The 15143-nt window shown below is 41.8% G+C and overlaps 1 protein-coding gene across 2 annotated transcripts in view; it reads left to right on the top strand.

The window, feature by feature from the left end:
- The window catches only part of abcc3 (ATP-binding cassette, sub-family C (CFTR/MRP), member 3), a 139911-nt gene that overhangs the window by 116315 nt on the left and 8453 nt on the right, over nucleotides 1–15143 (top strand). The window contains exons 23-26 of one of the 2 annotated variants that reach the window (XM_060939630.1): nucleotides 4183–4496; nucleotides 7106–7305; nucleotides 7507–7633; nucleotides 8847–8948. In XM_060939630.1, the coding sequence (XP_060795613.1) occupies nucleotides 4183–4496; nucleotides 7106–7305; nucleotides 7507–7633; nucleotides 8847–8948 (743 nt within the window). Of the gene's footprint in view, nucleotides 1–1325; nucleotides 1637–4182; nucleotides 4497–7105; nucleotides 7306–7506; nucleotides 7634–8846; nucleotides 8949–15143 lie in introns of both variants that reach the window. The other variant, XM_060939631.1, reaches the window with a different exon arrangement.

The following is a 15143-nucleotide window of genomic DNA, read 5'->3' as shown; positions in this document are numbered from 1 at the left end:
TGGCTGGCGTCTCATTGGACAACGTCACTGTGACATCCACCTTCCTGATTCGCTGGCGTTGGTCATGTGACGCGACTGCTGAAAAACGGCGCGGACTTCCGCCTTGTATCACCTTTCATTAAAGAGTATAAAAGTATGAAAATACTGCAAATACTGATGCAAATACTGCCCATTGTGTAGTTATGATTGTCTTTAGGCTTGCCATCCTTCCACTTGCAAGTGGTAAGTGATATGCGCTGGGATCACACACACAGCGGCTCAGTCCCGAATCACAGCTTGTGCACTTCACTCGCGCACTCTGTGAGCTGCGCAAGGCCGGAGTGCGCACCCTCCAGAGGGCACTCGCTGTTCAGGGCGGAGTGATTTGGAGCGCAGGATGCCTGCAGAGCCGAGCGTATCCGTGTATTGGTATTGCTGTGTGCACGCAAATCGTGTATTGGTGTTGCTGTGTGCACACTAATCGTTTTAAAAACGTTAATCTGATGATCCGCTGATACGGTCTAATGTAAACATGGGCTAACACACTGAATCTTGAGATGGGCCACAACAGCAGACCATATCAGGTTCCACTCCTGTCAGCCATGAGCAAGAATCTGAGGCTACACTGAGCACAGGCTCACAAACTCAACAGGTCAAGATTGGAAAAAGACCGGGAGACGGTTCTGTAATTTAGTTTCGGTGAGCCTGTGTCCTCCATAGCCTTGGGTTCCTGTTTTTGGCTGACGGAAGTGGAACAAAATGTGGGACTTCTGTAGGCCCATCAGCGCACTTTTTTTTTTTCCTCGTCCATTCTGATATTTGTGAACGTACTGACTGAATAATTGCATGAATGAGCAGGTGTTACTAGGTGTTCCTAATAAAGTGGTCAGTGAGTATTTCTGTAAGCACTATTGTAAGACAATAGTCAAGTTGAATAATACTGCATAATATTTAAGCATTTTCTGTAAAAGGAACAGCATCACGTCTCATTTTTAACCAGTAGTATTAAATAAAACAGACTGAATTTCCTAAATTAATAAAGTGCAAATTAATCATGAGCCATCACGACTACAGCACCGCACTCGCCTCAGTGTTACTACAACTGGACACGCCATGTTTTTTTTTGTTGTTTGTTTGTTTGTTTGTTTGTTTTATGCAGCACAAATACATATGTGTTTGGTTTTTTTGGAGATTGTTTCTCTTTGCCATCATGCACCCATATCCAACCTCATAACCTACATTTCTTATTCTTTTATACCTCCTCTCTCCCCATACGTGCTCCCTAACCTTCTTTGCCCTACAGGTCTGCATAGTGTATCTCATCTCCCTTCCTTTCTCTGTGGCAGGCCTCCTGGTCTTGTGTTCTTCTTTTACTCTGGCCATGGGGAAAATTCAGGCTGCCCGCAAGCTGCACCAGAACCTTCTGGACAACAAATTTCACACCCCACAGTCTTTCTTTGATACGACACCTATAGGGCGCATCATCAACCGCTTCTCCAAAGATATTTACGTGATTGACGAGGTCCTGCCCTCCACTATCCTCATGTTCCTGGGCACCTTTTTTACCTCCCTCTCAACCGTGATTGTTATCATTTCCAGCACCCCCATCTTTGCTGTGGTCATTGGCCCCTTGGCTATAATGTACTTCTTTGTGCAGGTATTGTGGTTTTCACAACATTAGCGAAACTGACGGAATACAAAATAATATATTCATTTGTCTTCCTCCTTTCAAAATCGAAGGGTTTGCGTCCTGGCATGCAGCAAAGCCTACGGCAAAGAAAGTTCTCGTTGCGGTTTCCCTTTCCTTTCTCCTCACTTTCTTTTCCTTTCAGTTCTCCTATACAGTACTTCCTCTTACTGTCTTTATCTTTCTGTCACCCTCTCATGCTCTCTTGCCTCCCCTTTCTAACCAAGTGTTTATTTCCTCTCTCCCCACCAGCAGCTTGCCTGCCCACTTCCTGCCTTGCCAGTTTGCTTGCATGCTCGCTCTCTCTCTCTCTCACGCGCTGACTCATGATGTGTCCTCAGCCTCAGGATTTCAGCCTAGCAGGACTTCTGATATGTTACTGACCCCTGGTGGCCATAATATGACATTACATCAGCATTTTATTATTATTATTATTATTATTATTATTAATGGGATAGAGAATGCAGTCATTAGTTGGAATTGTAGAGTCGACTTTTCATTTCAGACAATGGAGCTCAGATCAGATCGGATGCAGAGGAGCATTCATATGTTTGCCTTTGGACGTGTTTTGAGGGATGATGTACAACCCCAATTCCAAAAAAGTTGGGACAAAGTACAAATTGTAAATAAAAACGGAATGCAATAATTTACAAATCTCAAAAACTGATTATTGTATTCACAATAGAACATAGACAACATATCAAATCTCGAAAGTGAGACATTTTGAAATTTCATGCCAAATATTGGCTCATTTGAAATTTCATGACAGCAACACATCTCAAAAAAGTTGGGACGGGGCAATAAGAGGCTGGAAAAGTTAAAGGTACAAAAAAGGAACAGCTGGAGGACCAAATTGCAACTCATTAGGTCAACTGGCAATAGGTCATTAACATGACTGGGTATAAAAAGAGCATCTTGGAGTGGCAGCGGCTCTCAGCAGTAAAGATGTGAAGAGGATCACCAATCCCCCTAATTCTGCGCCGACAAATAGTGGAGCAATATCAGAAAGGAGTTCGACAGTGTAAAATTGCAAAGAGTTTGAACATATCATCATCATCGACAGTGCATAATATCATCAAAAGATTCAGAGAATCTGGAAGAATCTCTGTGCGTAAGGGTCAAGGCCGGAAAACCATACTGGGTGCCCGTGATCTTCGGGCCCTTAGACGGCACTGCATCACATACAGGCATGCTTCTGTATTGGAAATCACAAAATGGGCTCAGGAATATTTCCAGAGAACATTATCTGTGAACACAATTCACCGTGCCATCCGCCGTTGCCAGCTAAAACTCTATAGTTCAAAGAAGAAGCCGTATCTAAACATGATCCAGAAGCGCAGACGTCTTCTCTGGGCCAAGGCTCATTTAAAATGGACTTTGGCAAAGTGGAAAACTGTTCTGTGGTCAGGCGAATCAAAATTTGAAGTTCTTTATGGAAATCAGGGATACTGTGTCATTCGGACTAAAGAGGAGAAGGACAACCCAAGTCGTTATCAGCGCTCAGTTCAGAAGCCTGCATCTCTGATGGTATAGGGTTGCATTAGTGCATGTGGCATGGGCAGCTTACACATCTGGAAAGACACCATCAATGCTGAAAGGTATATCCAGGTTCTAGAGCAACATATGCTCCCATCCAGACGACGTCTCTTTCAGGGAAGACCTTGCATTTTCCAACATGACAATGCCAAACCACATACTGCATCAGTTACAGCATCATGGCTGCGTAGAAGAAGGGTCCGGGTACTGAACTGGCCAGCCTGCAGTCCAGATCTTTCACGCATAGAAAACATTTGCCGCATCATAAAACGGAAGATACGACAAAAAAGACCTAAGACATTTGAGCAACTAGAATCCTACATTAGACAAGAATGGGTTAACATTCCTATCCCTAAACTTGAGCAACTTGTCTCCTCAGTCCCCAGACGTTTACAGACTGTTGTAAAGAGAAAAGGGGATGTCTCACAGTGGTAAACATGGCCTTGTCCCAACTTTTTTGAGATGTGTTGTTGTCATGAAATTTAAAATCACCTAATTTTTCTCTTTAAATGATACATTTTCTCAGTTTAAACATTTGATATGTCATCTATGTTCTATTCTGAATAAAATATGGAATTTTGAAACTTCCACATCATTGCATTCCATTTTTATTTACAATTTGTATTTTGTCTCAACTTTTTTGGAATCGGGGTTGTACCAACAAGACTTCAGATTTTTTTTTTTTTTGTGATGCTTTACACTACCTTTGTCTTTCTTCCAGATCTCTCCAGCACATTATAGCAGTCAACCTAAAACGCTCTCAAGCATCCCCTTGGGTTATTACTAATTTTTGTAGTATTGATTAGAGATTTTTGAGATACTGATGAGTTTTTGAAAACCTGAACACCGAGTACACCTCTGTCCCTGTGCAGACAATAACCCCTGGATAAATGTCCATGTTTTTTTAGTCCCGGGGAGTGAACAAACGGGTATGTGAGTCCATTGATCAGCTGATTTAATCTCCCCTCCCCTCTACACAGGTGCGCTGATTCTGGGCAACTCTTTACTGAGCCGGGTCTATGCTATGCTGAAGGCTGCCCACATCACCCACCTCCACATGCTCGGTGCTGTTCTGAGGGCGCCGCAGGCCTTTTTTGAATCCAACCCCTCAGGGCGCGTGTTGAATCGCTTCAGCAAAGATGTGGACACAATAGACTCTTTCATTCCAGAAAATATTGATATCTGGATGCGCACTTTCTGGTATACAGTCACTGTGCTGGTCATGTGCTCTGCCCTCACCCCTGTGTTCATCATAGTCATAGTGCCGTTAATGATGTTCTATTGGTGGGTCCAGGTAAATAGGAACATTAACTCATTAATGCAGCATGCTAACGTGTGTCATTTTGCTTAGTGTTCTAGTAGACGTAGTCACATTGCCATTGTCGTAGTAGTACACGCTGTAGTTTGGTTGCTTGGTTTAGTCATTTGGGAGTGTTTATCATCAGTTGTTCTTTATCCAGCCGGAATGGGAACTCCAAGTAGTGCAGACAAGTGCACCATAAAACCCATCTTTAATTAACTGACTTATTAGAAGTCACTGATATCTACAGAGATTGGTACTAATTTGCTCCGATTGTGAGATTAAATTCAATCAACATATGTATGCTAATGATGCATAAAGAACAGCTGTTTGTGGGTTTAGTCTGCTGTGGGAGTTGTGATGTAGAAAATAATTTATCATATCCTTTTTTCAGGTTTGATTCGTCTAATATGTTGCTTTTGTACTCTGATCTCAATTCGATCGTGCCTAGAGCCCGAATATTTAGAGCCTGTATATTTAACACTAGTGCTTTGCCATTACAATCATACTAACATCATCTCATGCAGTGATAGTTTGGCTTTTCTATTCTACTTGGCATGTAGTTAATGGAAGAATCAGCTGGGATAGTTGTGATCAGTAATTGACTGTTTTAGATCTGATGCTTCTCTTTGACGTTTGCTCGTTCCGAGAGCTTAACACTGTAGTAGATTTGATTAAAGCTTTTTTGAAAAGAGCAACAGAAAATAACAGTCATATTAACCCTTATCCAAACTGACCACCAATTCTAACATCTTTAATGCTATGCGAAGGGGCCTGTCTGAGACAGTGGTAGGGGTCAATACCCTTCCAATAAGTGTTTTAACAACAACTATGTAGGGGCTTTTCAAAATGTCCATATGTGCCTCTGTTGTACAGTATAACTGTTCCAAATCTTGCAAGCCCATACCACATTCACATGACTTACTCTCCAGCCTCCTTTATGATTCTTTCCTTCTTCACATGTTGCTCTTCGTTTGGCTTCAGCATTGCATGAAATTTACATCATCCAGATTCTCTCATTATTATTATTATTATTATTATTATGTATTGAGTAACCTTTTTATTTAATGTCTTAATCTACATTCATGTTAAAAGCTAAATCGAATACACAATAAGTTTATGATGCTACATCGTTTTTACTGTATTGTTTAATAATTGTCACCTAAAACGGAGAGGATTCCAGAAAGCACGTGCAGATATTTCAGCACTGGCAATTAGTGTATTATTTAGCACAATGATTATAAAAAAGAGCGGTACGGTGGTGTAGTGGTTAGCGCTGTCGCCTCACAGCAAGAAGGTCCTGGGTTTGAGCCCAGCAGCCGACAAGGGTCTGTGCGGAGTTTGCATGTTCTCCCCGTGTCTGCGTGGGTTTCCTGTGGGTGCTCCGGTTTCCCCCACAGTCCAAAGACATGAAGGTTAGGCTAAATGGTGGCTCTAAATTGACCGTAGGTGTGAATGGTTGTGTGTGTCAGCCCCGCAATGATTTGGCAACTTGTCCAGGGTGTACCCCGCCTCTCGCCCATAGTCAGCTGGGATAGGCTCCAGCTTGGCCGTGACCCTGCACAGGATAAGCGGCTACAGATAATGGATGGATGGATAAATAAGACTTATTATAAATAATTTGCTTCACCTGTGAAACAGATGACATGGTCATGTCCAAACTATTTCCAAAGTTGTGCTGTGTCTTTAACCAGAAAAAGTTTGATTCAATTTTTTTTAATGAACATCTGAACTCCTCACAGACTGGCACAGTGGTGCAGTGGTTAGCACTGTCGCCTCACTAGAGAGGGTTCCGGGTTTGAACCTGTCAGTCCTATTGCATGTTCTCCCTATGACTGAGTGGGTTTCCTCCAAGAGTCCAAGAACATGCGGATTAGTTCAACTGGCTACTCTAAATTTTCCATAGGTGTGAACATGAGTATGAATGGCTGTCTGTTTCTCTGTGACAGACTGGTGACTTGTCCAGGGTGTACCCCACCTCTCACCCAGTGTCAGCTGGGATTGCCTCCAGCTCACCTGTGACATGTAACGGATAAGCAGGATAGAAAATGAATAAATGAAACATCCATCCATTAATCGTAACCGCTTATCCTGTTCTACAGGGTCGCAGGCAAGCTGGAGCCTATCCCAGCTGACTACGGGTGAAAGGCGGGGTACACCCTGGACAAGTCACCAGATCATCACAGGGCTGACACATAGAGACACACAACCATTCACACTCACATTCACACCTACGGTCAATTTAGAGTCACCAGTTAACCTAACCTGCATGTCTTTGGACTGTGGGGGAAACCAGAGCACCCGGAGGAAACCCACGCGGACACAGGGAGAACATGCAAACTCCACACAGAAAGGCCCCAGTCGGCCACTGGACTCAAACTCAGAACCTTTTTGCTGTGAGGTGACAGTGCTAACCACTACACCACTGTGCCGCACTAAATTAAACATTCATTTCATATTTACATGGCTGATTCAATATAGCATTTTTGGAATCCTCACCCCACTATCTGTGCACTCGTTGTTTCATTTCTGCTTTGTATTGTAGTCACATAGCTGTTAAACCTGCTGTTTGTCTTTCTCTCTCCTTCTCATCTCCTCTCTAGAGATTTTATGTAGCCACCTCACGGCAGCTAAAGAGACTGGAGTCAGTCAGTAGGTCCCCTATATACTCTAATTTTTCAGAGACCATCACTGGCACTAGCGTGATCCGTGCATACGGCCTCAACACTTCTTTTGTACTCGGGAGTGATATGAAAGTGGATGAGAACCAAAAGAGTTACTACCCTGGTATTGTTTCCAACAGGTAGGTCTGGCCTCACTCCCTCTGGATGCATGATTATTTGCAGATGTTCAGTTTCAGTCTTGCCAAATTTTCTCTTGACTTGCAGTAATGTCTTCGGCAAGACCACCAGTGATGCTTATTTAACCCACCATTCATGTGAAAGCTAATGCTGAAAGCCATGTGTCTTTGTGTCATGACAGTGGTGTGTTTTGTTGGATTCAGGTGGTTGGGGGTACGGATTGAGTTTATTGGAAATTGCATCGTGCTCTTTGCTGCTCTGTTTGCCGTGATCGGGAAGGACAACCTCAGCGAAGGACTGGTGGGGCTCTCGGTCACTTATGCCCTGCAGGTACGGTATCAAAACCAGTTTTGTAAAGCAGTTTTTGTACATGTAGTAAATGTGCAAACACATGAATGTGAGCACTTATGAAAATGTATTTGTGTTGTGTATGCAGCATCACTGCACGGGTAGGTACACTACCGTTCAAAAGTTTGGGGTCACTTTGAAATGTCCTTATTTTTGAAAGAAAAGCACTGTTCTTTTCAATGAAGATCACTTTAAACTAATCAGAAATCCACTCTATACATTGCTAATGTGGTAAATGACTATTCTAGCTGCAAATGTCTGGTTTTTGGTGCAATATCTCCATAGGTGTATAGAGGCCCATTTCCAGCAACTCTCACTCCAGTGTTCTAATGGTACAGTGTGTTTGCTCATTGCCTCAGAAGGCTAATGGAGGATTAGAAAACCCTTGTACAATCATGTTAGCACAGCTGAAAACAGTTGAGCTCTTTAGAGAAGCTATAAAACTGACCTTCCTTTGAGCAGATTGAGTTTCTGGAGCATCACATTTGTGGGGTCGATTAAATGCTCAAAATGGCCAGAAAAATGTCTTGACTATATTTTCTATTCATTTTACAACTTATGGTGGTAAATAAAAGTGTGACTTTTCATGGAAAACACAAAATTGTCTGGGTGACCCCAAACTTTTGAACAGTAGTATTCCAAATTTCTCAAGTCTGTACGTAGATGTGGCATAAACAAATGTGTTAAACATGTCCACCAGTGTTGTAGACATCATTATGAAAGCAGCATTAAATTGTTCCAGACTATGAGAAAAGTGGGGCAGTGTATAAAGGTGCTCATTCTGATTCGTGCATACCTTGATCATTCACTTGTCATAGTCACAAAGGTGAAATTCACTCGAATTTTGTTTTCTTCATCCTGCTTTCATCAAGACATCCTAACATACAGTATGCGATCACCTGCCTAAATATATTCATCACACTGTCATATATTAGTCACAATTCATACTGTCATCAGTTCTGCAACGATGACTTTTTAGCTCGAAGGCAATAAAAGAATTAGCCTCAAGACATTAGTGCTGCAGTGTTTTTACAGCTGTGTAACTCATCACCCTCTTTGTGGGAAGAAAAAAAAAATCCACTCATGTCAGACTTCCCTTTATTTTGATACAGCGTTTGTTTAGTCTTACTTGCTGCCTTCGTATCACACGTTAAAGACAGCGTAGTGACTGATTTTCACTGTCCCTGTTCAACAGGTCACCATGTCCTTGAACTGGATGGTGAGAATGACGTCTGACCTTGAGAGCAACATTGTTGCAGTGGAGAGAGTGAAGGAGTACTCAGAGACACCACCTGAGGTCAGTATTGCCAACATAATGCCTCTCTCGTTAGACCTTGAGACATTTTAGACCCCTTGAGCATGTCATCCGGCAAATTCTAGCGACCGTTTGAACCTCGAACAGATGCCCTGTGCACATTTCTGGCAAACTTTCTAGAAAATAATAATAATAATAACAGTGCGTCTCCTATTTGTATCTGTATCCATTTCGAAGATATCCATTAATTCCAAATAATAGATTTGTATTTGGTTACATCCTTACAGAAGAGGAAAGGGAGTTTGCCTGTACCTCTTCAATTTACTTAGTTCTCTGTACCAGTGGTGAACTGTTACTATTAGAGCTGGGACTTCAGCTCCGTCAAAATTTAGCCAGACACAGCAAAAATGCAACAGGGTAAAGGATTTTGTAAGGGATTAGCAGCAGGCTGCCAGGTAGCGCCACTGTGTGTAGCTGTCGATGTTGATTTTAAAAGTAACTAAGTAAATTACAGAGGGAAATGAATACTTAAGTCTGAGTGAAAAATACTGTAGCGAGCGTGCATGGAAAAAGAGTCTGGAGATAGAAATCTTAGTTTCTCGGTCATTAGCCTGTGCTACTTGCTCCCAATAGCTTTATTAGCATTCGCTAACACTACTGATGAGTGCTACACCGGCTGGAAGGTGACTTCACTGCTGTGCTGACGACACCGACTCACGGGTAAGCTAGCATTGGCCTTTGAAAAGGCCTAGGGTGATCAATTTTTGGTCCCTCCCACTATAAATCAAAATCTGATTTGTTAATTGATCTGTCACTTCCTACATAAACATACACTGCCATGGCCTTCTGTCCCGGTAATGAAGTCCTAAGCAATGAGTGAGCCGGTTCTAAACTCTTCTCAGCCTAGAGACAACAAACAAAAAAATCTCATTGGATAACTCGATTTTAATGTTTTCAGGACAGTAACCTTTTCATTTCTGAAGCAAATTTGATAGAAAATGAAGCCAAATTAGAATTGTAAGAGAATATTTATAATGAAAGAATGAAAAAATGAAAAAAAAATTAATTTGGCCTCATTGTCTATCAAAATGTTAGCATTTCTAACATTTGAAATGCTGAGATGTTTGGGCCATCTCTGAACGCCCTGACAGTTTCCCTCTGCTCTGTGCTAATGCACATAATTAGCTTGTCACCCTTTTGTGTTAAATTATGTTTCTACTTTTAAGCCATGGGATTGGGCGATCACATTGCAGCTTTGACTTGCTTTTGGGATAGCAAATGAATTTATGACTTAGTCCATAGTGCGAGGTGGTATACCAGTTCAGCCAGTATACTGGTTTTAATTTCACATATGGTATGAATTTTTCATATAGCACCATAGCGTAGCAAAGCTGAAACAGCTGGAACTCTTCAATAGGCAGCAAGTTATATAATATTGTCAGAGGTCAGGGTCGCAGTGGAAATAAGATGGATGCAAGTGCAGTAATTAGAGAGTTTATACATCCATCCATTGTCTGTAGTTGCTTATCCTGTTCTACAGGGTCGCAGGCAAGCTGGAGCCTATCCCAGCTGACTATGGGCGAGAGGCGGGGTACACCCTGGAAAAGTTGCCAGGTCATCGCAGGACTGACATAGAGACACAGACAACCATTCACATTCATACCTACGGTCAATTTAGTGTCACCAATTAGCCTAACCTGCATGTCTTTGGACTGTGGGGGAAACCGGAGCATCCGGAGGAAACCCACACAGACATGGGGAGAACATGCAAACTCCACACAGAAAGGCCCTCGTCAGCCACTGGGCTCGAACCCAGGACCTTCTTGCTGTGAGGCGACAGCGCTAACCACTACACCACCGTGCCGCCCTTAGATAGTTTATTAGAGAAATAAATCCATCACGTGACGCAAAGTTGTGGTCAAACAGGCAGAACTCAGGCAATCAGCAGACTGGCAGTCAAAACTAGGGACAAAAACCAGGATGACAACAAGATCAAAGCAGGAGTCAAAAACACCGGACAAGAGTAGAGGTGGGTATCGTTTGTTTGTTTTTTTCCAATACCAATGCCAAAATTATACGTTTAAGGCTATGCCGGAGCCTGAACCTATACTTTAAAAAGCACAAAACAAAGGTTGACAACATTAAAGAATGTCTTTATTTTATTTTATTTTTTTATTTCTAAGGCAAATTGAGCAATATATATTTAAGCATTTTAACCATGTGTAAGGTAGCTGCTATCTAATGGAAGACACCTATGGTGTTACATTAATGTCAAAACTAGAGGACATGCTCCTGAAACGCCCAATCATCTGGAGATCGATGCCTCAGATGGCTGGGAGAGCAAAAGTGGCCTGTGCTCTCGGAGGGGGTGGCATACTCTCTCTCCCCTGACAATTACAGCAAAGCTAGCCAAGCATGAGCTTCTGTGAGCTCATGCATACGGAAGTGGGTGGACAGTGCTTTCCTCGGAGTGTGTTATGCCTTGTCTTAAGTAGCAGTTTGAAAAGATGCAGTTAGTTGGAGTCATATGCCTCGGAGGAAACATGTGATTAGCTTCACCCTCCCTGGTTGATGTTGAGCAATATAAACCTGCAAGTTTTAACATTTCACATGCACATACGTGAAACTCGCAAGCACAGAAAGCATGAGAGCTCAAATCGAGCAATCCCTCGTCAAGTGGATTATCTTCACCTGCTCTGTGCTTGAATGAAATAATTGCGCTGAAAGTTTTGACATGGGGTGGTTTTGACAGTTTGGGGGTGGGCGCATACCATTTCTGTCAGTAGATGCTTTTCAAAACTGCAGTGCTTCGTGTTGTTTACATTGCTTGCAGTAGAAGTTGAGAAAAGTTCAACTTTTAAAGCGGCAGTGCAGGCACCAGACAATCAAATCGTGTTTATGGAAATATCCCGAAAGAGTGGGGTGGGTGCAGATCCAGCCTGCCATTCAACGTAAAAATGGAGGAGAGGTTGATTATGGAGAGTCACCCTGTTCTGTATGACCCTTGGGCATCTATGACAGACCATGCTCCAGCAGCTTTTTTGAAAGCCAGCTATGTTGTGTGTCCTGAGTGCGAAACTGTGATTGGTTCTTGTCACTATGATAATTGTGCCGGCATAAGACACCCCCAAGCGTCAGGCATGCCGACCATCAAACGTTAATACAACGCGTGCGTGCGAGTCTTCCCTGAGAGTTACAGTGCACGGCGATCAGAGCGAAGGGGGGATACGTGACGGCCTCTAGACCCGCAACAGAGCACTGCGCAGAGTGTATTTAAAGGGGACTCCTCGTACCCTTCATACTAACAGTTATAACTTTATAAAAACAATTAATTACCCACAACTTAGTCTCTATTTTGTTTTGAGAAGGAAGCAATGTTAAAATATAAATAACTATTTTTAACTTCTATTTTTAACATGTTGCAGTTTGCACAATAAAAATTGTTCACATTCTTCATAAGATGAGAAAAAATCCAAAGTGCTCAGGAATTGATGAAAATAGAGAGAAAAAATAAAAATAAAAAAATTGAAGGTGCTCTTTGGTATAGGGAATGCAAAAACCTTTGAAAAAAAAGAAGGAATCCAAGGCACTCTTCGTATCCAACTATATAAAAAAAGCCTTTATTTTACATGGCCATGTAAAATAAAGGCTTTTTTATATAGTTGGATACGAAGAGTGCCTTGGATTCCTTCTTTTTTCAAATTGTTCACATTCTGCAACTGTTTCATGGAGACTGATTCCTTCATACGGATTCTTTCATATACTGTGTCATTTTGTGGAGCCAAGCAAACCTTGTAGTAATCAAAGCCTTCGTTATATACATAATGAAATTAAAATGTTTTTATATTCTACTATTTATATTGTACTCCTGACAGTAGCATAAGCCACAAACCTATATAAAGGCTCAATCATGCAAGAAAACAAAGCATGATATCCCATGAAACTGCCAGAATCTTAAAAAATAATGTGATACAAGTTTTTGGTCATACTACCCAGCACAACTTGTTCATCCCTGTTAGTGTGAAATTCACTGTACATCATTATAGTAAACGACAGCTCACAAATTCAGCAAACTCAGGTTGAATTTGCACGTGAGTTTTATTTTATCCCGTGCCACAGCACATTAGTGAAAAAAAAAATAAAAACAGAGGCTTGGCTGCTTTTCAGCAGCTGACTTTGGCACTTTTGTTCACGCATGACATACATATAAACATACAGCTCACTATAAGTGTGAGAGCAACAAACTGCTTGTTAATATAATCTCACAAATAGGCCACAGGTGCTGGATGTGAAAATCAATTCAACACACGGACACAGATTCCCACTAAACCAGTGTTTCTCAACCACTGGGCTACAGCCCACTAGTGGGCTGCGAAGCACCATCTAGTGGATTGTGAAATTTGTTCAAGTCTGAAGCCAAATACAAAATAGTGCAGGATGCTGTACTGTCCCAAATCCGGTAGCTGGTTTGCCGAATACTTTTCAAGTGGAATAAATACATTTGTTGGTAAATTAAGAAGAACAAGCCTTTATTTTGTCACGTTTAACCCGCACACACACACACACACACACACAGCGAGAGAGAGATAAATAAATAAATAAATACATTTGTGGGTAAATTATATAGATCTGCGATGCCTGCTGGAAGAAAAGAGCAGGGCAGATTGAGAATCGAGCGGCTGCGGTTTGTTTACACTCGATACTAAAACCTGTAGCGTCCTAGCAACCATCGCAAAGACACGTACAAAAGCCCAGAAACTCCTATTTACCTGGGCAAAATCGAAACAGGATTTATCTTGTAGTGTCCTGATCTCCAGCTCTTTAACCCAGCCACATGTAAAAAGTTGTACTCCTCCATACTTTTCCAGGTTTCCATCTGTGTGTCCGTGTGGAACGATGTCTGCAGCAGCAGGCAGTCTGAGATGTCAGGAAACTCAACGGATGGATAATTTTCCAACTCATAATGAATGAATGAATGAATGACTTTATTTAAACACAATAAGTTGATCAGCAGAGCTGGTGTGGTCGTGAACAGATACAAATAACTACAAATACAAAAGACTAAAAATATACACGATCTTTAAAAGAAACCTTAAAATCTGTTGATTGTCTCTTAATTATCTTCACATTGAGTTAATTAATAGTATGCATAACTATTGTCTTTATATTTAGTTACGGCTACAATGGGATCAAAATTTATTCTACTAATGTCAAGTTTAGCTAGTAAATTTTTCTTTCACAGGAAAAATCCTTCTTTGTTAGCGTGTAAGGATCTAATCCCATTGAGTGGTTTCTATATCCACTTCTTTCGAGTGTACTTCTTGGTTTTAATAACTTGCTTGTTTGCTGAACACAAACATGGCAATAAGTTCTTGTGTTAATCGACCAGACTCCACTTTTGGATCATTAACCCCTTTTGACTGAGAATGCCCTGCATGCATGGTTTGGCTTCTGACACATCCATACAGTTTTTAATACAACACCTACAATTAAAAACAGTTTGTTTTTATTGCATTTATTTAATTCTTGGGCTCCCATCTGTAACAGAGAGTGATATTGCATCCCATTAATACACTTTACAATAGATTATTAGATTCTAATAGAATAGATGAGCCAGAATAATTGGGGATCTTTTTTAATGGGCCCCAATTCATTACAAGTATGAATAGGTGGGCCTCAAAGCAGAAAAGGTTGAGAAACCCTGCAATAAACCACGCCCCCACCTGCCCAATCATACATTCCATCCATCCATTATCCGTAACCGCTTATCCTGTGCAGGTTCATGGGCAAGCCGGAGCCTATCCCAGCTGACTATGGGCGAAAGGTGGGGTACACCCTGGACAAGTTGCCAGGTCATCGCAAGGCTGACACGGAGACAACCATTCACACTCACATTCACACCTACGGTCAATTTAGAGCCACCAATTAGCCTAACCTGCATGTCTTTGGACTGTGAGGGAAACCGGAGCACCCGGAGGAAACCCACGCAGACACAGGGAGAACATACAAATTCCACACAGAAAGGCCACCGTCAGCTGCTGGGCTCAAACCCAGAACCTTCTCGCTGTGAGGCAACAGTGCTCACCACTACACTACCATGCCGCCCCCCAATCATACATTCATTTTCTAAATCTTATATCTTTTCATGTAATAGTGTAATATATTACATAGATGTCAGTGTTTTACTGGGAAATATACCACTCGTATTTTTCATACGCGTGACATCCGGGACATCAA

The sequence above is a fragment of the Neoarius graeffei genome, chromosome 14 (genome assembly GCF_027579695.1).
Source record: "Neoarius graeffei isolate fNeoGra1 chromosome 14, fNeoGra1.pri, whole genome shotgun sequence".
Lineage (NCBI taxonomy): Eukaryota > Metazoa > Chordata > Actinopteri > Siluriformes > Ariidae > Neoarius > Neoarius graeffei.
The sequence above is the reverse complement of the archived record's forward strand: the minus strand, read 5'-3'. Positions and strand labels throughout refer to the sequence as shown.